Source organism: Scleropages formosus, chromosome 20 (assembly GCF_900964775.1).
Source record: "Scleropages formosus chromosome 20, fSclFor1.1, whole genome shotgun sequence".
Lineage (NCBI taxonomy): Eukaryota > Metazoa > Chordata > Actinopteri > Osteoglossiformes > Osteoglossidae > Scleropages > Scleropages formosus.
Window position 1 is genome coordinate 1,738,042 of NC_041825.1, and position 22,748 is coordinate 1,760,789.

General features: G+C 44.8%; 2 protein-coding genes across 2 annotated transcripts; one reads left to right on the top strand and one right to left on the bottom strand.

The window, feature by feature from the left end:
• pelo (pelota mRNA surveillance and ribosome rescue factor) lies at positions 1-9,262 on the top strand. The gene is made up of 13 exons (XM_018727345.2): positions 1-222; positions 2,045-2,137; positions 2,263-2,413; positions 4,024-4,114; positions 4,261-4,424; positions 4,609-4,669; positions 4,776-4,937; positions 5,081-5,127; positions 6,957-7,030; positions 7,275-7,346; positions 7,432-7,506; positions 7,989-8,020; positions 8,198-9,262. The coding sequence occupies exons 1-13, from the start codon at positions 182-184 to the stop codon at positions 8,290-8,292; spliced, it is 1,158 nt and encodes a 385-aa protein (XP_018582861.1). The 5' UTR covers positions 1-181; the 3' UTR covers positions 8,293-9,262.
• Positions 9,263-12,965: 3,703 nt separating this feature from the next.
• Positions 12,966-19,900, bottom strand: LOC108919452 (progestin and adipoQ receptor family member 4-like). The gene is made up of 3 exons (XM_018727436.2): positions 19,603-19,900; positions 14,371-14,589; positions 12,966-13,399 (listed from the first exon to the last, which is right to left on the bottom strand). Exons 1-3 carry the CDS (start codon positions 19,766-19,768, stop codon positions 12,966-12,968), a joined length of 819 nt encoding a protein of 272 aa, XP_018582952.1. The 5' UTR covers positions 19,769-19,900.
• Positions 19,901-22,748: the final 2,848 nt, after the last annotated feature.

Genomic DNA, 22,748 nt, shown 5'->3' on the forward strand with positions numbered 1-22,748 from the left:
TCTCCCCGGCGGCAGCGAACGAATGATGCAATATGTTTGCGACGTCCTTATGCGATTCATTCCTGAGTGAAAGTGCTCTGTTTGTTTTTTTCACCCCTCCCCTCGAAAAAAACAATGAATTGAGGAGTTTGTGAACCACTAAATATACATCTGCGTGTTGTAATAAGAAGGCGACTTCAACATGAAGCTCTTACATAAAGACATAGAGAAAGACAACGCCGGGTAAGTAAGTAACGACGGCGGGTTTCGGGGGGGCGGAGGAGGAGGAACAAAAACAGCCGCGGGAATTTAGTGAGACACAAACTAAAAAACGTTCATTTCTGTCGTGGGAGGAGGAGGAGGAGGAGGAGGAGGTAACAGAACAGTGATCCGTTCACGAGGAACTAACATGATGATGATCAGAGGTCGTAATGTTTCGGACTCGTCGGAGCCGCAGCAGCAGCAGTCCCGAATCCGGCCGCCCGGTCGGAGACTGAGTCGTCAGAGTTGCCGGTCCACGTGACACACGTGCCTTTGGACTGTGGGAGGAAACCGGAGCGACCTGAGGAGCCTCAAGCGGAGAACGTGCCAGAGTACCCCTCACACACAGATCGAGCTGGGTTCGGACCCAGAGCCCGGCGGGAGCGGTGACCTGAGACTCAGTCGAGAGGGGTTTTCGCTTCCTCTCCCTCTCAGTCTGTAGCAGCCCAGTGTGACTGTGATGCAACCAGAATAAACGCACAGTAGTTGGAAACGCAGGTGAAAAATGAGTGGGGCGTTATACGGAAACAGGAATGATGAGTCTGAGTCCAATTCCCAGCATGCTTAGCAGGTGCACACAGCCGTTTGGGTGTCATCCGCTAGCACTGGAGCTAGGACTAGGACTGGAAGTAGGACTGGGGCTAGAACTGAGACTGGGACTAAAACGAGGACTGGAACCAGAGCTAGGACTGGAACCTGGACTGGGACTAGTTAGCAGTCTGAGCAGATGGGTCAGGTGGTCTGTGTGGTCGGAGATGTTCAAACACACCCCGTTGACGTCCACGTGGTGGGTTGAGCAGCACAGGTTCTCCCAAAGTGTGTGTTTAATGCAGTTGAACATGACAGAGTAACACTGCAGTGTTGAGTGTTAACATGAAGCTTGGATACTTTTCTTGTGGGTTTTCCCCATTTTTCACACATTTCCTTAAAACGCTTTGAAAGTTAAAGGGTTTTAAAGTCCCCGATTGTTCTTAATGTGGTTGTTGATAATTGTTTTTAACCTCAGATGTTTTTCACCGTCTGCATTTGGAAAGGTGACTGTGTGTGCAGGAGTACAGGTGTGTGTGTGTGTGTGTGTGTGTGTGTGTGTTTTATGATGAGATGTTTTAATGGAAATATGATGCGGATGTGTTCAAGTGTCTTTTCTGGAGTGTTTTTAACTTTACGGAATTTAATGAAGTTTGTGGAGGAGGGAAAAAATTCTCCAAGTTCTCTCACACACACACACACACACACACACACACACACACACACACACACACGCTGTCTGAAACCGCTTGTCCTGAGCGGGGTCGCGGTGAGCCGGAGAGGGAGGGGACACACCCAGGGCAGGATGCCAGTCCGTCGCAAGGCACCCCAAGTGGGACTCAAACCCCAGACCCACCGTGCCCCTGTGTTGTATAATAGGGCTTTTTTTTATATTATCTAATTTCACATATTGTTGATGTTAAAATTGTACAAATATAGAGTAAAAATAATATAGTATATTTTCATGCTGCACTTTCAATTTACCTTTCGTTTCTAAATGTACTTGGTTTTTGCCTTTTCTTTTCAGCACCCTTAGAATAATTTTTTAATTTTATTCTTCGCTTACTGACAACTATAAATACAAATTAACAATATGAAAGAAACGAAAAACATAAGAGACGTGGTTTCTTGTGGCAGAGCGACCATCCAGCGTTATCGTACAGCAGGTGGAGCGGACAGCATCAGATGTTACGACCGAAAGACAATGAATGAAAAATGAATATAAAGGTAACAGGACTGCCGTCATACTTTTCTCTTTGCGTTCCCTGTGTCGCAGTCAGGTGACCCTGATTCCGGAGGAGGCAGAGGACATGTGGCACACCTACAACCTGCTCCAGGTGGGAGACAGTCTGAGGGCCTCCACCTTCAGGTGAGACTTCCCAGTGTGCCGCTAGAATGACGACTAAGCAGGGTGCGTGTGGTGTGGCGTGTGTGTGTGTGTGTGTGTGTGTGTCGTGGTGCTCTGCGCTGTGGTCACACTCATTGCTGTGTCAGGAAGGTGCAGACTGAGTCGTCCACGGGCAGCGTGGGCAGCAGCCGCGTGCGAACCACCCTCACGCTCTGCGTAGAGACCATTGACTTTGACTCCCAGGCCTGCCAGCTGAGGGTGAAGGGAACCAACATCCAGGAGAACCAGTATGTGAAGGTGAGACACATTGCTGGCGGCTTCTGCTCATTTGAGTTTGAATTTGACTGCGTTTTTCCTACATGAAAACCCAAACGATCCATGTCTGAATATTGTAAAGGGCATTAAAGAACGGTTGCCAGCTTTGTCTTCAAAGGTCATTTCGATGTATCTTAATCCCCTCAGTCTGCAGAAATAAACTGAAGTTGGAGCATAATTATTAGACAATTATTAACATGGTTCTAAATGGAGGAATAATAAGGAAGGAAGAATACTTCACACTTTAACTTGAAACTTAAAAGTACAGGCAGTCCCAGGGTTACAAACGTCCGACTTAACGTACAACCTGTAGTTGCGTACCACCACCTTACTGATCGGAAGTAAAAAAAAAAAAAAAATAAAAAAAAAATTTTTTTCCCCATCACCCTTAAGTAACAATAAAGTGAAAACTTCATAATTAAGGCCATTATATTAAAAATTAGTGACATACAATGATTCGTAATAACAAACAGGTGCTACTTTGCGACGAGCATCAAAACATTGAGCGTCTACAGCGGTTTTTGGCTCGTGGCCCGAGGTAGGACTAACACATCCTCGTTTTCATTTGGACCACGTTGCCGTTAGCCGTGTCTAGCGTGTGTGTATGTTTTTTTTTTTTTTTAAAAAAACCCTCTTCACCATGGCACCAAAGCGTAAATGTGATGCAAGTGACGATGCTGCATCAGAGAAAAGGGAAACGATCACGATTGAAATTAAAGTGGAAATAATAAAGATAAATAAATGACTATGACTAAAGCGATCGAAAAAAGGTGAAACGTCAACGAACATTGGAAAAACGAACATTAAAGTTTCTTTAATGTTTTTCACATGTGCGCACATACACGCCCCCACTCTCACCAACGATGTCGGATCCTCGCCTCCGTTCAGTTTACCGACTGACCATTCGCCCGTCCCCAACCACGAGAACACGGCTGGTCCTTCGATTGTGAATAAACGATCCCGTACTTGGGTCCTGCCTCCTCCGTGTCCTCTATTCATCATCACAGTAGTAACATTTATCATTATCTCTTTCTATGTCTCTCTATTTTAAATACTATAGTTACATTATTAATTATTGTTATTACTGTATTGTTATATTATTGTTATATATCTTTTAGTGTATCTAGAAGTGTTTCTTTAATGTTTTTAATGCGTATGAAGGTACACGATATACTATAAACCAAGACAAACATTTGACAATCTGACGTTAGATACCCTCCGTACCCAACTGTTCCAATTTACGTCAAAGTTCGACCTGGACAGACTGAGGACACGGAACTCGTTCGTAATGCGGGGACTGTTAAGGGACATTGGAACCATCATTTATGTTAAGATCACAGAAAGTCTGTTGAAAGCAGTGCAGAAATGTTGAAATTACCCTGTTTTTGAGACAGCGGTGTACAGTTGTGTCCTCACTGCTGTTTTATTGTGACTTGAGAAGAAAGGAAACCCCTCGAAGAACAACGAGCTGCAATTAGTGTCATGGGCTCATTGTCCTTATTAAGCAGCACTAGTGTTTAAAGAGAGAGGTGTGAGGTGCAGTGTGTGAAGAAAGGGCGTCGCCGTTCACTCGTCCCTCTCGTCTCGCACAGATGGGAGCCTATCACACCATCGAGCTGGAACTGAACAGGAAGTTCACTCTGGCCAAGAAGTTGTGGGACAGCGTTGTCCTGGACCGAATAGGTAGGGGTTTGTTTGCGTGCGTGCGTGCGTAAAGACACTCTTACTCCGACTGGCTGAGAATAGGACGCTTGACGGTTGAATGGCTGTTTTACTCTGCTGTGTACTGCTGAGTGGGGCTTTCACAGCGAAGGGGTGCTGCTCTTCAGAACAGGCCTGCGATCCGGCACAGAAAGCCGACGTGGCCGCCGTCGTGATGCAGGAGGGCCTCGCAAACATAGTGCTGGTCACTCCCGCCATGACCCTGCTGAGGGCAAAGGTTGAGGTGACCATTCCCCGCAAGAGGAAGGGCAGCTGCGCCCAGCATGACAAGGTAATTCCGGCACGGGGCTCTGATGAGAGTGTCAAAGTTCCAGAACGGCATTCCAAGCAGTTGTGCTTTTTCACCGACCTGCTTCACACGTGTCGAGGTGGAGAGTAAAAACTTTTTTTTTTTCCTTTTTTCTTTTTAGTTGCAATGAGAATAAAGTGTCTCATATGAGCTCTTTTATTTGCAGGCTCTGGAGAGGTTCTATGAGGCAGTGATGCAAGGAATACTTAGACACATCAATTTTGATGGTAAGGGAGAGCTGTTCCACAGATACCCCCAAAGTTTTGTACAGGTGCTCATTTGCTGGGTCTCTCTCTCTCTCTCTCTCTCACACACACACACACACTCTTCCAGTGGTCAAGTGTGTGCTGGTGGCAAGTCCAGGGTTTGTGAAAGATCAGTTTATCGGTTACTTGTTGCGAGAGGCAGTGCGACAGGACTGCAAGGTCCTGCTGGAGAACAGGCCGAAGTTCATGCTGGTCCACTCCTCGTCTGGACATAAGTACTCCCTCAAAGGTAGGTGGCAGAGCTAGAGAAGTCGAGATGGAAAATGAAATTAAGTTCAATTATGGACCCAAAATACATAATTTGGGAGTCATTTGTGACCATGACCCCGTTTGTCAGGAAAGAGAATCTGACTGAATGTTTGTCATGTGCAGAAATTCTGTCTGATCCCACTGTCACAAGCAGACTTTCTGACACTAAGGTAAGAGCCTCTTCACTACGATTCAGTTCAGTTCTTGTGTGTTTTGTTGGGATGGAAATGGAGGGGAAAAAAATGTTTTTGATGATGTGAGTCTGGGAACTTACACTTACCTTTGATTAGAGTAAATTTATAGTAAACATGGCATATTCATATTACAGGTGGTCCTTGACTGACATGTGACATGCGACTTGTGACAATCCGGACTGACGACAAACGTCCCGTTAACCTTATGTTATTTTTGTGTTTCGACATTTGGTCAGAACGTCTAAGGTTGACTGCTCCATCTGCTGGACAATAACGTGGGCACCGTGTTTCCTATCGACTCGGTCCGTGTGTCTGCCAGCGAGTGTGTTTTGTAGCCAAAATTGTTTACTTGTGCTTTCCTTCAAGTTTCTTTTTATTTAAAATTCAGAGCAGGTGAAAAAGTGAGCGTTTTTGTGGTTTTGGAAAGAAAAATGGAAAGACGACTGATTAATATTTTCACTTGTAAAAGTGTGAAAATGTATTTAAAATACTGCACAGTATTTATATCATTCCATATTAGTGTTTTAACATGAATAATGTGTAAAATTGGTGAAAAATATAACAAAGCCCTGTTTTACAGCGTAGCATTTATGCATGTCAGTTTTATACTAACGCTTCCTATAATTCAGTACAAGGGGAAATTCTGCTCATGACTAAGTTGATGATCACCGGTGTTTTACTCTGAGTCTTGGGGCAGCTGACAGTGCTGTTGCCTCTGGATCTAAAAGTTGCAGGTTCGAATCTCCCCTCGTGCTGTAGTACCTTTGAGCAAGGTACTTATATTTGTGTGTATTCATTTAACAGATGCTTTTCTCCAAAGTGACGTACATCCCACAGAAATTACAATTTGCCCACTACATTAGGAGAAAGAGACAAAGCTGCAGATGTGACTCTTAAGTACAGTTAGTTTCCTTCACCATATGCATCGATGTTCATCACGCGAGTACCTGCATAAACTTTACCAAAATATCGACGATTCCTGATCACCTTATTCGTTTTTTTATTTTTTGGAGAGTCATATAAACATTTACGTTACATTGCAGGAGTGGTTCTGTCAAGCATGATCATGAACACGTATACCTTATGGGCATGAACATTTAAACCTTACATGAACTTAAGAGATGATGGGAGAAGTGAGTCTGGAAGAGGTGAGTTTTCAGACCCTTTTTAAATGTGGACAGAGATTCAGCAGTTCTGAGTGACAGGAGGAGGTCGTTCCACCATAACGGAGCCAGAACCGAGAACCTCCGCGCTTTACCTTCCGTGCGCGGGACCACCAAGTGGGCAAAAGTAGAAGAACGTAGCAGTCTGGTTGGGGTGTAGCGGTTGATCAAGTCTTGTAAATATCTGGGAGCGGTTCTACTGATGCATTTGCAGGCAATGACCAGGGTCTTAAATTTGATCCGGACAGCTATAGGAAGCCAGTGCAGAGAAACGAGTAGAGGAGATGCACGGGAACGCTTTGGCAAGTCAAATACAACTCGGGCGGCAGCAGCAGCAGCAGCAGCAGCAGCGTCCTGTATCAGCTGTAGAGGTTTGATGGCAGTAGCAGGAAGGCCACACAGGAGAGAGTTGCAGTATCCAGATGCGATGTCACCATGGCCTGGACAAGTAGTTGCGCAGAGTTGGTTGTGAGGTACTTCCTCTAAATTTCTCCACTTAAAATGACCTGGCTCTATACAAGAGTAAATAATAATTGATACCTTAGCACTGTAAGTCACTTTGGAGAAAAGCGACAGCTGAATGAATAAGGATATAAATATAGTTTATGTGAAATCTCTGTATTATGTACTTGTCACTTGCAGGCTGCAGGAGAGGTGAAAGCTCTGGAGGACTTCTACAAGATGCTGCAGCATGAGCCAGACAGAGCTTTCTATGGGTAAGAGACGGCAGTGAATAGTACTGTATGCTGCGTACACACTGGGTGTCACTGCCTCCAGGAGTGTGACCGTCTCTGAAAATGTGCCCCTAGCGGCAAAACGGCAGCAGAACTCTGTTCCTCATAAAAGTCTTGCATCATTGTATCATTACTTGCCAATTATTTATGAGCTGACTTTATGCACATAAATCATACATGCTAATCAGAAGTGAATATTGAAATAACGACATGTCCTAAATTGCAGACTGGCACACGTGGAGAAGGCGAACGAGGCGATGGCTATTGACATCCTCTTGATCAGTGATGAGCTTTTCAGGTAAGCAAACCTTTGCAGCATGGACCACGGTAATAGTGAAGTTGGTGCGAACGAGCTGAGGTCGATTCCCTCCTTTCTGTCTCAGGCACCAGGATGTGGCGACACGGAGTCGGTATGTGCAGCTGGTGGACAGCGTGAAGGACAATGGGGGGACAGTCAGGTATTGACCAGGACACTTGGACATTCTGCATCTCAAATTGACATGTTTATAAGTGTGTTTTAGAATGTGTTCAATTGTAGCAAATGTTGTGCACTGCTAGTGAAAATATTGGCTGAAGGTGGACATACAAATTGTATATTTGACACATTATTATGGGTGTAAAGCAGAAGTAGGCTTTTTATTTACTTGAAGACAAAATATTCCTGTTTGTCGATAACTGAAGCCAATGTTCCATGTCAAAAGGACAAATATGCTTTCAGAAACCCAGTGCTAAATACCAAAATATCTGAACAGGTGCGAAAACATAGTAACATTCAGACTGTTTAGGGTGTATCAGCAATTCCTTGAAGTTTCATGTTCAGTATGTATGTCAGAAAGGAGCCTCTTTATTAGATCATTTTTGTCACTTTCCCATTTTGCTTTGTGTAAGAATGATTACTTTGTGTCAGTGTTGCCTTTTTTTTTTCCCCCCCCCTTTTCAGGATATTTTCAAGTTTGCATGTATCTGGAGAGCGTAAGTACCAAGCTTAAGTATTCAGATGTACTACTGTGCATGTCTTCAAGGTAATTCTAATGTGACTGAGGTCTGAAGGTTGAAAATGTGTTAGGTAAATGAAGACCTTGCACAAATTGTATAGCAGGATGTCCTCCAATTAAACTACACCCCCCCCCCCCCCCCCACTTTCCCCAGAGCTCAACCAGCTCAGCGGAGTTGCCGCAATCCTGCGCTTCCCTATCGCCGATATGTCCGAGCCGGAGGACGACAGTAGCTCCGATGATGACTGACACGGATCACCGTGTTCCTCAGTACCAGCCTAGTGACATTAACACACTACGCATGGGGGCGTGGAATTGAGATGGAAAGAAAGGGACAAGAAAAACACCTGGAGAAGGTTGGAGTGCAGGAATGTGGAGGAGCACTGTCCAGCAAACCATGGTACAGCAAGGTGTACACACTGTTTAAATGGCAGCGGGGCTCTGTGGTTCAGCTGGGTTACACTACACTCTTTGTGTAAAATTCCCAGATGAAAGACCTCCATTGAAAATCATAGTGAAATGTGAGAATATGAAAGTGGAGAGACTCGCTGACTGTACCTGTAGCCCGAGGACACGGTTGTCCAGCTGACGTTTGGGCTTTGTGAGGGATCAGTGCTGAGTACCTTGGAAACGCCTAACTGGTCTTTCTGGTCTGGTTGGCAGCTGCTTTTTGTGCCAAGTTTATTCACAATTCCTCAGTGCTGAAGTTCTAAAGAAGATGCTTATATCTAAGGAGAAGATTAATGCTAATAAACGTGTGGCAAGCGCAGGTGTTTCTTTCATGTGATATTTGCATATAAACATTTCTTCAGACTTTGTTTTTGCAGCATCATGCACATATTTTCAAATCACCAATGATGTGCTAAATTAAAGGATAAGGCAATTTAAAATAGTTTAAAATTTTATTTTCAAAGAGACCAAATCTTGGTGTCTGTCTGAGTTTCATGACAAAGTTCACATTTTGACATGCAGAAAATCCCTTTTCAGTCATAATACCCTGCAGCTTTGTTAAAAAAAATTGCAATTTTATCACATGCAATAAGCCAGTAAGTGGTAATGCACTGGAATGTGTGTGTGTGTGTGTGTGTGTGAGAGAGAGAGAGAGAGAGAATACAGTGAACAAAGCCCGAAAGACAGACCCACAGGCTGGTTGAGGTATATCATAGTGACTAACAGGTGCCCTCTTTACCCCTTGTGCAAAAGTCATGACCTTATAGACCAACAGGCACCCGTTAGTCACTATGATAAACCTCTAACATTAGCAATACTAAAGAGGTGATTCGGCACAATCCTGAAAATACATTCTGCTCATCTGCTGTCCCTGTAATCCTCAGTGTAACAGTACAAAGAACTGGTGACTGGTTCCAACCCTGAAAAAGTTCAACACATGATTTAGAATCTTTTCACTTGAATTTATTTTTTCTTAGGTTACATTGTCAATTTCCCATCTCTCTTCACTCATTTCCCATTTATTGTCTGACCTGAACTTTTCCTAACTGGGTGGGCAGTAGCTGTGTGTTAAGGCCCAGTTGAATAACCGGTTTTACACGCAGTATGAACTTGTGTGTGTGTGTGTGTGTGTGTGTGTGTGTGTGTGTGTGTGTGTGTGAGAGCGGTGTGCTTTTGCTCCAGGCTCGCAATTTTTGGGCACCAACCTCCTCACCCATTTCAGCAAAAAGGACTTTAGAGGCACCGTGATTATGCTGCAGTGCTTTTAGTCTTTTCTCCTTTTTTCACTGCTAGAAAAAGCAGTTTTAACTGTCATGATACAAAGCGCACTGCACCAGGGGGGTTAAGAAATATTAAAATGGAAAAAGTGAGACCTGTATATCTCTGTATGGCTTTTCTCAAAATCCATCACTAATTTGACTATAAAGCATCAAACTTGTATTTTATAAAATACTAGTTTGCACTAAAGCAAAATTTCCACTGTGATCGTGGTAAAAAGTTGCTATACGCTAAAGGAAAAACTTATTGCACAAGCCATTAGTAATTTCTGTTTTAGTTAATAGACAGCCATTAAAATCATGTAATGAGGTGGAAAAACATACCGTAGTACAACCTATCGCAGCTCTCAGACCAGTTTTGCATCCTACCTTTCAGCACAAGGAGTCTGCAAACACTTGTGTTTTTTTTCCCTACCTCTTTTCTCATAATCGATGTAATTCCTTTGTCACTGAACTCCAGTAAATGAACATTAAAACTGATTTGTAAGAACATGCTTTTATACGTACAGTTTTATATGCACACATTTCTATTATGTGTTCCCTGAAAAAGGTTTATTACTACAACCCAAAGCCCTTATAAAATCAAACAAACTAGAATTATAGTTCTACTCCCACAATTTTAACTGCTGGTGCAGGATACTGACCTTGTGCGATATGTTTGCAATGAATTTAATTTATAGATGGTCGGCGCACGCCGATCTGTACGAATTGAAAGGTCAGGTTAAGTTTGAGCATTTGCACTAAAACACAGTGCGATAGAAGGTATGGAAACAGGTCTGAGCTGAAAAAGGATGCCATTATTAAATTTCAAAGTTAATTCAGTTATTAAAATTATGTTAAGTGAATTGTTAAAGTTTTAAATTCAAAGAACTTATTTCTGCACCGATTTTTAAGTCCATACTAATCCCTTGAGGTGCTGGGAGTGGAGTTATAATTCTGTAAATATGGCAATGGGACTCCAATGCCACACAGGTGCGCTGGGGAGGCCCAGGTAAGTCTGACACTTTTTTCCCAGAGCTACTTACACTTATTTACCCAGTTATACAGCTGAGAAATTTTACTGAAGCAATTCAGGGTGATCACCTTGCTCAAGGGGTACTACAGCTGAAGGTGGGACTAAAACCGCGACCTTTGGGTCCAAAGGCAGCAGCTCTAACCACTACGTGAGCAAAGTACTTACTCTAAATTCCTACAGTAAAGTTACCCAGCTGTATAAACGGGTAAGTAAGTAAGCAGCTTAACAGTAAGTCACTTTGGAGAAAAGTGTCAGGTATAAGAATGAATTCAAGCTTAAGGCTCTTTCACATTATTTACCAGGAAAACACAGTACGTAGTTACATTGTATTAAAGGCAAAGCCTAAAGTGGCCCTGATGCCAACGGTCAACCAGGTACGTGACGACAGGTGCGTCACGGTGTCCGGTGACGCCGGCAGCCCTTGAGGTGCACAGTATCGGGCGTTTCCCATAATACGCATCAGTGAAGGTGTGCGCTTGTGTTCGCACCTTGGCTGTTGAGCCTCGGGAACAAATAAAGAATTGCCTAGGGCTAAAAAGGACATTAAAGACATCACTTAACAATAAAAATTATTTAAATAGTCAAGTAGAGAGCTTTGTTTTTGGTTTTCTGCAAGTAACGAAATATTAGTGGTACCAGTGATTGACGGCAGTCAGTGTCTCCAATGAGAAGACGGTCTACAGACTACAAATACTATTTTAACTTCGAGAAGAGTGAAGTTGAAGCGTAGATAGTTACAATCATTGTGTGTCGTGAGTTAAAAATGGAACATGCGGGCGAGTCGAAAAGGATCTGCGTTACAGCGACGGATGTCGATTATTGCGGATACTTTTCGACTCCCCTGATACATCAGGACCGCGTCGCATAAGTGTGGAAACGGCAACGCCAAAAAAAAAAAAAACACAGACAAAAACCATCTTGATTGCAACATTAGCGCTCAAACAAAAGTGTTTAAAATCTGTAACCAGTCCAGAATGTTGAGTGTTTAAGGCTGGACGGTGGTGGGAAGTTAGAAAACACAATGTAACAAAAACTGTCTTTTTTTTTTTTTTTTTTTTTTGCATTTTCCATTCAATTTTGTTAGATTAATCATACTTTTGGTGTCAGTTTTTAGAAAAATATTCCACATTCTTGAAATTAGCAAATTCTGACGAATTTTGGCACCGGCTTCCAAACACCGCATATTCCAGTACCTTTTACGTCCTGATGCGTTCTGCAATGTTCTGGTGCCTTCTAGAATCTTCCAATGGCTGAAAGATTCTGTGGTTAAAACTGACACTAGAAGAACAAGTGGTATTTTTGTGAACAGTAACACAACCGATGCAAAAAATCTACGTAACTAAGACCTTTTAAAATTGTTACATTGTGTAACATTTCTACAATATTTGATAAATATCAGCAAGTTGCTGATGTCTGCTTCATATTAGGGATGACTGTACTGCAGTACACTTGCAATACAAGGTATGTACCGTACAAAATGTACCGTATTATATACTGCACTGAATTGCTTTCAACAGCCATACACAAGGTGCCACGAATAAAATGGGAAGTGTTACCACAGAGTTAGTCCATAACTGTGCATAGTATATACAAATTGTAACTAGAAACTTTACACCAAAGTTTGCTTGTTACATTTTGATGCTCTGCTGGTTTTTAAGTAGGCAACACTTGGGAAATACAGTTTTCCGTAAATACGGTATCTCGTATGGTGAATTTATGTTCATATTGTGGTTCAACACCACGTTCACACCGAGAGGTTTGACTTCGTTTTATAAAATGCCCATAACAACGAGCCCAAAAAGAACCCGGGACTTCTGAGGATAGATTTAAACAGAGCTATAAAAAATGGCTCTGGTTTCACATCACAGTTATCAACTGTTAAGCTGGTGTAATTTCGATAAAAACCAAACGCGTGCTTCCACGCCGAAGTCTACGGACACGTGGTGACACATCCCAGTTTCTCCTACCGAGATTCAGACCATTTTTATCCCCTTCCAACACATTCATTCTTAGCGATCTATACATATCAATACCTGCATCCACGGCCCCTGGCGCCGAGAACACGCAACCCTAACCCTACGCCATTCTCTTCTGCACGCCGAGCGTCTGTCTTCCACTCGGCCGTGAACAGCATGTTGCCGTCGCTACGCCCTACGGGTCCCGCAGACGTTAGCTCGGTGTCAGTCGGGTGGGCAGCGGTAGCTGTTGATCCACACGAGGTCGTCGAGGACCCCCCAGTGCAGGCACACAATGGATCCCACCACCAACACGTGCATGATCTGGTGGCTGTTGCACCAGTAGTCGAAGAGGCCCGGCCGGAAGCGCTCGGGCACGCGGCTGATGTTGATGAGGCCGCCCAGCAGCGCCAGCGAGTCCATGGCGATGAAGTGGCGCAAGGAGGTGGGGCTCCCGCCACCCACCCCCGCCCAGCGCGACAGGAAGAAGACTGAGCGGAAGAGGGCCTGCCAGGCGAAGGAGCGCAGCCGGCGCACGTTGTCGCGAGCGCTCACGGCGCAGTAGATGGAGTAGCCGGACAGCACGATGTAGGCCAGCAGGGCGGTGCTGCGCAGCGAGGGGTAGCACAGCAGCGTGATGTAAACGATGGGCAGCGCTCCTGCACAGGGAGAGGCGGGAGTGTTACGCTGGACGCGGTGCGATGTGGCACCTCTCGGCAAGGAGGACGGGGCTGTCAGCCAGTTACTAATTCGCCGGTCGGACGTCTCTGGCTCCTAAGAGAAAGAGGCCGAGAATCCTGCCAAGCCGCCCGAGTGCGACACGTTCACCCGGACCACCGACTGGACTCCCGGCTTCCGCTAATCTGCCTCGGCAGCGTCCCGACTACCGTGGCCTTCGGCACAGACCCTGAAACCCAGGGCCGACATTACAGCTAAGCAAACCGGTCAATGAACACAACTGCGACCACAAGTGTGCTTTGTTCACAACTCAAATTCACGTTTACCATTAATTTAGGATCTGTAAAAAGCCTTGAATACAACTGCAATATATAAAAATATTAGTATTAAAAAGCAGTTTAAATAACTTTGAGCCACATTACAGTTGACATAAAATAACATGGAATTAATAATGATGTTGAGACAAAGTCAGACTCAATGCGGATTACTGACCACTTCACCCCTTAAGCACACGTAACATTTGCCAGCTTATAATTGATCACCAACATCCGTAAACACCAGATAGGAGCTGTAAACACGGTGAAAGTGAGTTGAATTTATGTGAAATTACGGACATTTATAATACTGCACCCATGTATTTGCATAATGGAAGGAAGCAGATTTAATAGCCTTCTATTGCATAGTAGAAGAAAATGCAATTAAGATTAACTTTGAAAATGCATTTTGAGAAATTCACAACAACTCTTAGTGCTGCACTTTGCTTTGTACAAATAGTAACCTGCGGGCAGGAACGTGTGAAGTGTTCAGAAAAACGCCCACATTTTTGGCAATTCATGCTCAGGTTTTGCTGGGAATGCTGCTGCTGGACCAATATTCCACCGCGAGAGACACACATAACGACACGGACTGAACTGGACAGGACACGCACCGCGCCCCATTCCTATTCTCCTACCTAAGGTGTTGATCATGCAGATGCCACACATGTCAAGGGCGAGCAGAGTGTGGTAGACGGGCGCCCCCCCTTCGTGGTTCATGAAGACGTGGTAGAGCACGGAGCCCAGCTGCGGAGACAGGCAGGCCAGGAAGTGGACGACTCCCAGCCACGTGATGCTGATCTGCGACCAGGGGATGTTGAGGGGAAGCAGCACCAGGAAGCAAAGCAGAGGGATTCCTGGGGAACAGCCGAGAGCAGAAGGGCTTCAGCTCACCTTAGAGCAGCAAATATGGACAGGTGCTCCTCCACGAAGGAAAGATCAGGTGAAGAGGTCATTTCTAGAAGGAGCCGCGAGGCTCTACAATGAGTCTTCACACTGCCCATGGGGGTCAGTGACCTCTTCATGACCGAGTGGTACAGAGCAAATCTCACTCCACTTGCAGCAGGTCCACAACTATATAATATTTTTCGCATTTCATTTCATTTAACCAAACCCAGATATTTATTTCTGTTTTTCAATTCCCCCCACCAAACAACAAAATTCTTGTTATATCCTGCAACAATTTGTGATGTAATATCACATGAAACACCTATGAAGTGAGGCCTCAGGATACAGGTTTTCACCTTCCAAACAGCCCAATCAGGGCCACATTTGTCCAATAATAAATGAAATAAACTCCCCAGTTGGTGTTCAGTGCCAACACTCTCCTTGGCGGTTTTTTTCTTTACTACGCTTCACTACAATGTAAAGCAGGTAAGAACAGGTGCACAGTCCATTACTGCAGTAAAATACACGGCACTGTGGTTCCCATCTCCCACTGCAGTACTGCACCACATGCCCTCTGGCCCCCCGCTGCCCTCTGACCCTTCCCTCCCCCTACCCCTCACTGCCCCTACTCACAGCTAATCCCCACGCTTCCTGTGTAAGAGCGTTAGCGTAATTAACTTATCGGATATCCAAGCAGGCCTAGAATGCAAAAATGTCAGTCAGTTCAAGGGCAGAGTTTGCACACACACACGGTTTCCTTGTCCAATCCATTAAACGGTAAACCCAAATGGAACATAGGACTGGTACCATGGTACCATTAGTGAAAAGGTTTCATAATTGGAAACTGGGAAACAAACTGTGTATTTTACCATGTTACCCACATGCAAACCATGAAAGGAAATATGACATTACACACACACACAAACACACACACACACACACACACACACACTGAATGTGTTACAGAATAGCTGTACACTTGGTCAAATCCAGTGTGCAACACAGAAAATTAACCTGAAAACATGACTTGGAGGTACAGACAAATATGGTATAATGGAGCCAGTTATTGACAACTGTGAACGTATTTACGTTCGAGAAGATAACAGGGCTCGATATTAACGTTATCCGACTGCCCGGGACAGGTAACCCTAACCCTAATTTGCTTAAACTTTGAATATCAGGCAGGTAAAATCATTTTGATAGCTGTCCAGCAAATGGGTGGACAATAAAATCAAGGTAAAATATTAACAAACTGAATGCAAAAATGATGATCGTAATAAACCGTGACACGACTAACAGCATAATCTGCATTTTCATTTCAAAATCTTTTTCTTGCTAAAAAGTGTCCAAATGTGTCAAAAATGAAGTAAAACTTCCCTCCATCCTGCTGTTCTCCAGCGATTTCGTTGAAGGAAGATGTTGAGAGTAGGCCGACACAGTAAAAATATCACAACTGACAGCTGACAAAAGGAATAAACAAGGTACAATCGGCAGGCTTTTTGGAGCAGGAGAGTGTAACTCAGACTGGAACACAAGGGAAATGAAAGAAAAGACATTTATGACACATTAAAATGTAAAACCATGTATCATCATGGAAAGAATCAGTTCCTGGCCTAGAAGGTAGTGAAGGGATGGAGATAAAGCAGGTGGAAAAGCAGAAGTCGAGGTTTTCTCCAAGTCTGGGTGATTTACTGGGGTAAATTATTGTGGTAAATGCTGCACCTATGCCTTGTCATTCCATTAACATACAGCTTCCAGGTGCAGCTGCCTGTGTGGAGGATCAGGCATGCAGAAAATGTAATTGTTAAACTTGCGGATAATAAATACTTGTGTTGAGTTCCCACCCATTAAAGGTTATTTTAAACTTAGACATTGTCTTATTTTTCCTCTTTACCAGGTGTTACAAAGCTGGACAGGTGCAAGATTTGAAAAACGTACCTGTCCTGTGAACAACCAAACACAAAAAAGCAATTTTGAGTCCTGGACATAAACAGTGTAGAGGAAAAAAGTAGTGTAAGAACATGGTAGGCAACATGGCCTTGAGTCCAAACACACATCTGTAACTGTTCTGAAGGAATCTAAGGCCAGTATTGGACAAGAAAGTCCTCTAGTTCACGCTGGTGTGGCAAAGCAAGAAGTTGTAGAAGTACTGAGGCTGAGAATGCCTGGAAAAATGGGTAGGAGTTCTACAGGTGATCATGACTGGAAGTTCTACAGGGGACCATGACTGGAAGCTCTACAGGGGACCATGACTGGAAGCTCTACAGAGTTGGAATAACTGCCAAATTCTGCACCGAGGTTAGAGGAGTTTGTTGACCAAGAGCAGACCATGCTGTACTGATCTCTAGACAGGCACTTTCCAGAGATCTACCAGGTCATTGCAGGCTGGTGGCTGTGGCAGCTGTGGTTTTCCTCCAACCTGTTCTGCAAAGAGTTTCCTGTTGTAGTGTTCGGGGAGTGTGCCACCACAGAGTACACCCACCCTACCTTCAGGAAGGCAGAAGACCTCCACCCTACGTATGAGCGTATCACGGCACTGGAGACATCTAATACTAAGAAGAAAACAGCCCACAGAGGAATTACGGAAAAGAACACAAGTCAGTTACTATCAAGCACTGAAGTGGTGACTAAGTTGCTTACATTGTGTGTGTGTGTGTGTGTGTGTGTGTGTGTGTGTGTGTGTGAATGAGTGTATTACACTGCCCTGCTGTATATATGGGTGAAAGGCTGCAAGGAGTGTAGTGTCTCTAGCTTTGTAGGTCACACTGGATAAAGGCGTCAGCAAAATACTGATTAATAATCATCATCACTTTGGAGAAAAGTGGTTACTAAATGACTAAAAGACTAAATGACTTGTGGTTTTAAGATGTTGTTCCCGTTATGCACCATAAACGAAATGGTTCTTCAAGGTTTCATATGAAACAGCTGCAGTGTTCAGCATTTCTGAGTGTTACTTTCTCCCAAGTTGGCAACCACTTCAAGGCCAAGGAGACCCAATCATAGTCTTGGAGGGCCTTAATCCCAAAGGTTTTATTGCTGGCCTAATTCTCTTCAGAAGATTAGTCATCGTAAACCAGAAACTGTCTTCATTAGTACTAACTAGTATGAAGCTCTACAGAAGCTGGTCTGGACACCTCTGACGTGAACAGCTATTTGTTACCCTCAGTGAAGCACACACCAGTATCGACACAATATAGCACACACACGAATCCATACACTGAAGTTGCTTCTTACATATTCAAATCTGTAAGGTTTGCTAGTGTTGATTATATTAATGTACATTATAGCTCATACCCTTTCTACGCTGGTGGTTCCAAAAAACCGGTGACACTGAACACGAATCCAAAAATCCAAGCACTGGAACCTTAAGGGTTATGATCGGCAGAACAACAAAGAAGTACGGTGTTTCTCACAAAAAAGAGCATATATCCTCAACCCTGATCATACCTGGCCTTAAATTCAAGACCCTTTCCCAAAAGTTCTCACAACGTGCAGACGTCACAAGTGAGTTGCAGTGACCGAGGCTACCAGTTTCAACTGTATGGAAGGCTTTTAGTCAACTGTGTGTGTGTGTGTGTGTGTGTGTGTGTGTGTGTGTGTGTGTGTGTGTGTGTATATATATATATATATATTCAAACAGTGGTAAAAGTCTAAGAAAATATTGTGATGGAACAATAATATATAATATTATTAAATATTATTTAATAAATAACATGTATTATAAATAATAAATTACATAATCTTTAAATTATATAAATATTTTCTTATATAATTTAGAAGAAATAAATACATATAAATATTGCAATGGAACAACAATAATAATACTGTACAGTGTACCATAGTCCATTTCATTCGTTCGGGGGGCACAATGTACTGCTATGCATTTTCCTGCCTTTTTCTTAAATTAGCCATGTAACTTATAGGCGATTAACTACACATTGTTGATTCTATCTGGAGGCAGTGGGTACAGCAGTGGATGGAGACAGTCACAAGTTTGAATCCCCGCTCCTGCTCCATTACCCTTGAGCAAGGTCAATTACCCTGAATTGAAACGGTGAGATTATCCTGCTGTATAGACAGTTAAATCATTGCAAGTACCTTAGTATACAAACATTTTGGACAAAGTGTGAGATATACGAATAAATAAAATCCGTAGTCATTCGTGCATGCATACGTGTACCATGTTTCCGCCACGTTGTTTCAGCGGTTTGTGGCAGGTTTTGCAGGAAAAAAAAACGTACATTTAGAGATGCTGATAAACTTTGCCACAACTTGTCTAGGAGAGCCGGTGGTGCACTGGTTTGAGCTGCTGCCTTTGGACAAAAGGTCACAGGTTCAATCCCCACTTCCAGATGTAGTACCCTTGTGCAAAGTACTTACCTCAAGTTGCTCCAGTAAAATTACCCAGATGTATTAATGGGAAAGTAACTGCAAACAGCTTAAAGCGGTAAATTACTTTGGAGAAAAACATCAGATAAATGTAATGTTCATGTCAGGTCTGTGGAACCCTGTCATGTTATGACTCTCGCACTTTCCTAACATCTTCAGAGTTTTGCGCAACAGAAAATTCGTAGAATGAAAAACGATCATTCGATCTACGTGACAATTCAAAGGAATTGTGGAAAGTATCTTTCTACACAGCGCTACATGTTCACGCCGCTGTAACATTGTCACCTTTCCAGCTTGTTTGTGTATACAGTACAAGTGGAAGTATTTGCAACTTTCCTCATCTTCCTCCTGTCTCTGCTGAGTGTGACCCACTTTTGTTCATAACATTAATAACACAATTAATCTTAAAAAAAGGAATGCACACAAGTAACATCCTGCCCACACAGCCCACTTGGGGGGGACGGTACGTAGCGGTGCAGCCACGTGCTCAGGTGAGGGTCACCTGCAACGGCAAGAGCGCACCGCACAGAGACTACGGTTACAGTTATGAATTGACAATAATAACTTTTTTTTTTTTTTCTTTTTTTTCTCACCGTGCGTGTAGATGTTGCCCAGCTCGTTGTGCAGGTAGAAGAGGCTCCGCACGCACTCGAGCCCCGAGGACACGGGCCGGTACCCGGTGAGCACGTACTTGTTGAACTGCAGGTGCGGAGGGGAACTGGCCAAGTCCAGCAGCCGGGGTCCGCTCAGGAAGGCCATGCTCACGCGCAAAATACGATCATGAAAATATGATAAACGCCGGTGCAGGCTGAAAGTGCGCAGAACATGGGATGGGTGAGAGAGGCAAATTCTGTCTGTGCGCAGGCAATCAATGCACTCTAACAGACTGCACTAAACTGTAGTATACTGTAACTGTAAGAGTCTATCGTACTAGACTGTACTGTAGTAAACTGTACAGTACTGTACCAGACTGTACTGTACTTGTGTATTTCACACCCCTAGCTGTGTGTGAACAGCAGCCACTCCGCTCCTCGCACTGTTTATTAATATACTGTAACTGTGTGTGTATGAAATCCAGCCTCCGCTACACGCGGGTTACCGGTGGCGCGAGCGGCCCGACTCGGCTCAGGGTTCAAGTGGAGATGGAGAGAAACACGCGACTCTACCGGCGTCTGTAGTGTGACGAGTCGTTAGTCGTTCATTTTCATTCATTCATTCATTCATAAAGCGCGTTTCATACCCCCCTCCCCTCCCCTCCCCTGCCAGCACGTGCCACGTGACGTGCAGCCCCAGCTTCGGGGAAAAAAAAAAAAAATCAGTTAATTAAAATATCTCGTCGATGCCGTTAAAGTATCAATGATGTTTAAGGGTCTCGGAATCGATGCGAGCGACGCAGCCCGTTGTGTGTGGAGTGCGTGGTCTCTGTGTGTGTGCTCAGTAATTCCGAGCGCAAAGTCGGGTCCGATTCTTCAGCGGCCAGTTGCTCGGATCCAGGTGCGTCGCCCTCCGCTCACTTCCGCCGCGCTCGCGGCTGCACGAACGGCCCTTCCGGAAAAATCCGAAGGAAACCAAGGCGAACGCTAGGGAAACAGGGGCGTCGCGTCGCGTCGCGGCTCTCCTCTCTTCTCCTCCTCCTCTTCCTCCTCTTCCTCCTCCCCGGACGCCGAAACACACTGTGCTGCCCGGGTGCTCCGCATCCGCATCCTCCTCCGTCCTCCATCGTCCGGCGGCCGCCGGGGGATCCTCGCGGGCGGGGGCGCGCGGGGTAGAGGCTGGGATTGGCGCGAGCGCACGCGCACGTGCACGCGGCGGACGGACGCGTTAGAGATCAGCGCGCGATTGACTCTTCGCACCGCGCGCACATTTCCGCACGAACCTCGGAATTATCCTTCCGTTTCCGACGCTTCCCGCCAAAAAGCCGCACGTGCCGCTGTGCACTTGTTACACCAAGTCGCTGGAACCATTTCGATGCCCCAAAGGGTCTTTTTCCACTATGCAATGCATAAATGTACGAATTTGTGTCCTTGCCTGTATAAATAAATTAATAATGGAATAAAATAACAAACTTTACCTTCTTCTGGGTGTTTATTAGAATAGTAATTGTAATCACAGCCCTTACCGTAGCGCTCTCGTGTAAAGGAAACTGGCTGAGGGTTATTAATTGAGACAAGTTCTTGTGATTCCACCCGTTTCCTCTGTTGAGATTTTACAGAAAGTGAAGCCCATGGCATCTACTGTAGCTACACACGCGCAAGACTTGCGTAACAGTCCCGAACACCTTGTTTTACTGCATTTCCTCTTGCTCCTGCTGCCTGTCTTGCCGTGTCAGTGTAATTCCATCTAATGGCCTGTGTTTGAGCACAGCTTTCACTCTTAATTAGCTAAATGTTAGCTACACGAGCGCAGAGTGCAAAATAAGCTTTTGGGTTATTGAAGAAATGCTCACTGTTGAGATCAAGTAGAATAGGTTGTGGATAAGGACGGTAAAACACGTTTTGAAAGTGGGGTCATTATAATCCACTCAGTCGTAGTTGGTTCTTAAGTTCAAGGCAATTTAGAAATCGTTAGCACATACAGTAACTTACCTGTCAAGATATGCATTTTTGAATACGTACATTTCAACTACATTACATTTTAATTTTACACCTGAATGCAGAGAAAGGGAGACATACTATCCAGGCTCACATGTAAACTCATCCGTTTTCCTCGCAAATATATCAAAAATACATATCATGTAAAAAATATGAAGATTTAGTTATCATAACACAACCCGGCAGTTTCCCTAGCTTTTTTCCCTAAAACTCACACATTCTCAGAACCGCTTGTCCCATACAGGGTCACGGGGAACCGGAGCCTACCCGGCAACACAGGGCGTAAGGCCGGAGGGGGAGGGGACACACCCAGGACGGGACGCCAATCCGTCGCAAGGCACCCCAAGCGGGACTCGAACCCCAGACCCACCGGAGAGCAGGATTGCGGCCCAAGCCACTGTGCCACCGCGCCCCCCTTTCCCTAAAACTCACACACACACACACACATTTTCAGAACCGCTTGTCCCTTACGGGGTCACGGGGAACCGGAGCCTACCCGGTAACACAGGGCGTAAGGCCGGAGGGGGAAGGGGACACACCCAGGACGGGACGCCAGTCCGCCACAAGGCACCCCAAGCGGGACTCGAACCCCAGACCCACCGGAGAGCAGGATTGCGGCCCAAGCCACTGTGCCACCGCGCCCCCCTTTCCCTAAAACTCTTCTCTTAAAATTCTTTCACAGGCATCTAACATGTCGCTGAGCTCTTTTGTATTTGTGAGAAATCAATAGCAATCGGTGTAAATTTTTACAGAACAAGAAGTATAATATGCTGCTGAACTTATTCAGTAGTCAAAGGTCGCGGTGCACCTGGACGCATCATCGGTGATGGAACCTGGGGTCACAGGGTGTTTGGGGTCTTTCAACATCACCTCGCCCATGCGACCCAACCAGGGCCGATCAGACCCCTAGCCTGCATCCAGGTAGCGCTGCCTTGAACCCGGGGCTCTCGCGTGCTCACCAACAGCCATCTAGATGAATTCATTAGGAGATCTGATGGTCTTCCACCTCTGTGATTCCCAACACGCAGTAGACACCGTACAAAGACTTATTCACACACTGGTACACACACTGCCTTCACTGCACACTTTAGCCAAACCATAGGCATTCACCATGGTGTGGGATGAGGTGAACTGAATTAAATGTGTCA

Excerpts from the sequence above, each read along its gene's own strand:
- pelo (XM_018727345.2), top strand. The coding sequence starts at position 182 with ATGAAGCTCTTACATAAAGACATAGAGAAAGACAACGCCGG. Across the intron at positions 4,115-4,260 it reads CGTTGTCCTGGACCGAATAG|AACAGGCCTGCGATCCGGCA; the intron begins GTAGGGGTTTGT and ends GCTGCTCTTCAG. Across the intron at positions 4,425-4,608 it reads GCTGCGCCCAGCATGACAAG|GCTCTGGAGAGGTTCTATGA; the intron begins GTAATTCCGGCA and ends TTTTATTTGCAG.
- LOC108919452 (XM_018727436.2), bottom strand. The coding sequence starts at position 19,768 with ATGGCCTTCCTGAGCGGACCCCGGCTGCTGGACTTGGCCAGTTCCCCT. Across the intron at positions 14,590-19,602 it reads GGGCAACATCTACACGCACG|GAATCCCTCTGCTTTGCTTC; the intron begins GTGAGAAAAAAA and ends GCTGTTCCCCAG. Across the intron at positions 13,400-14,370 it reads CTGCATGATCAACACCTTAG|GAGCGCTGCCCATCGTTTAC; the intron begins GTAGGAGAATAG and ends CTCCCTGTGCAG.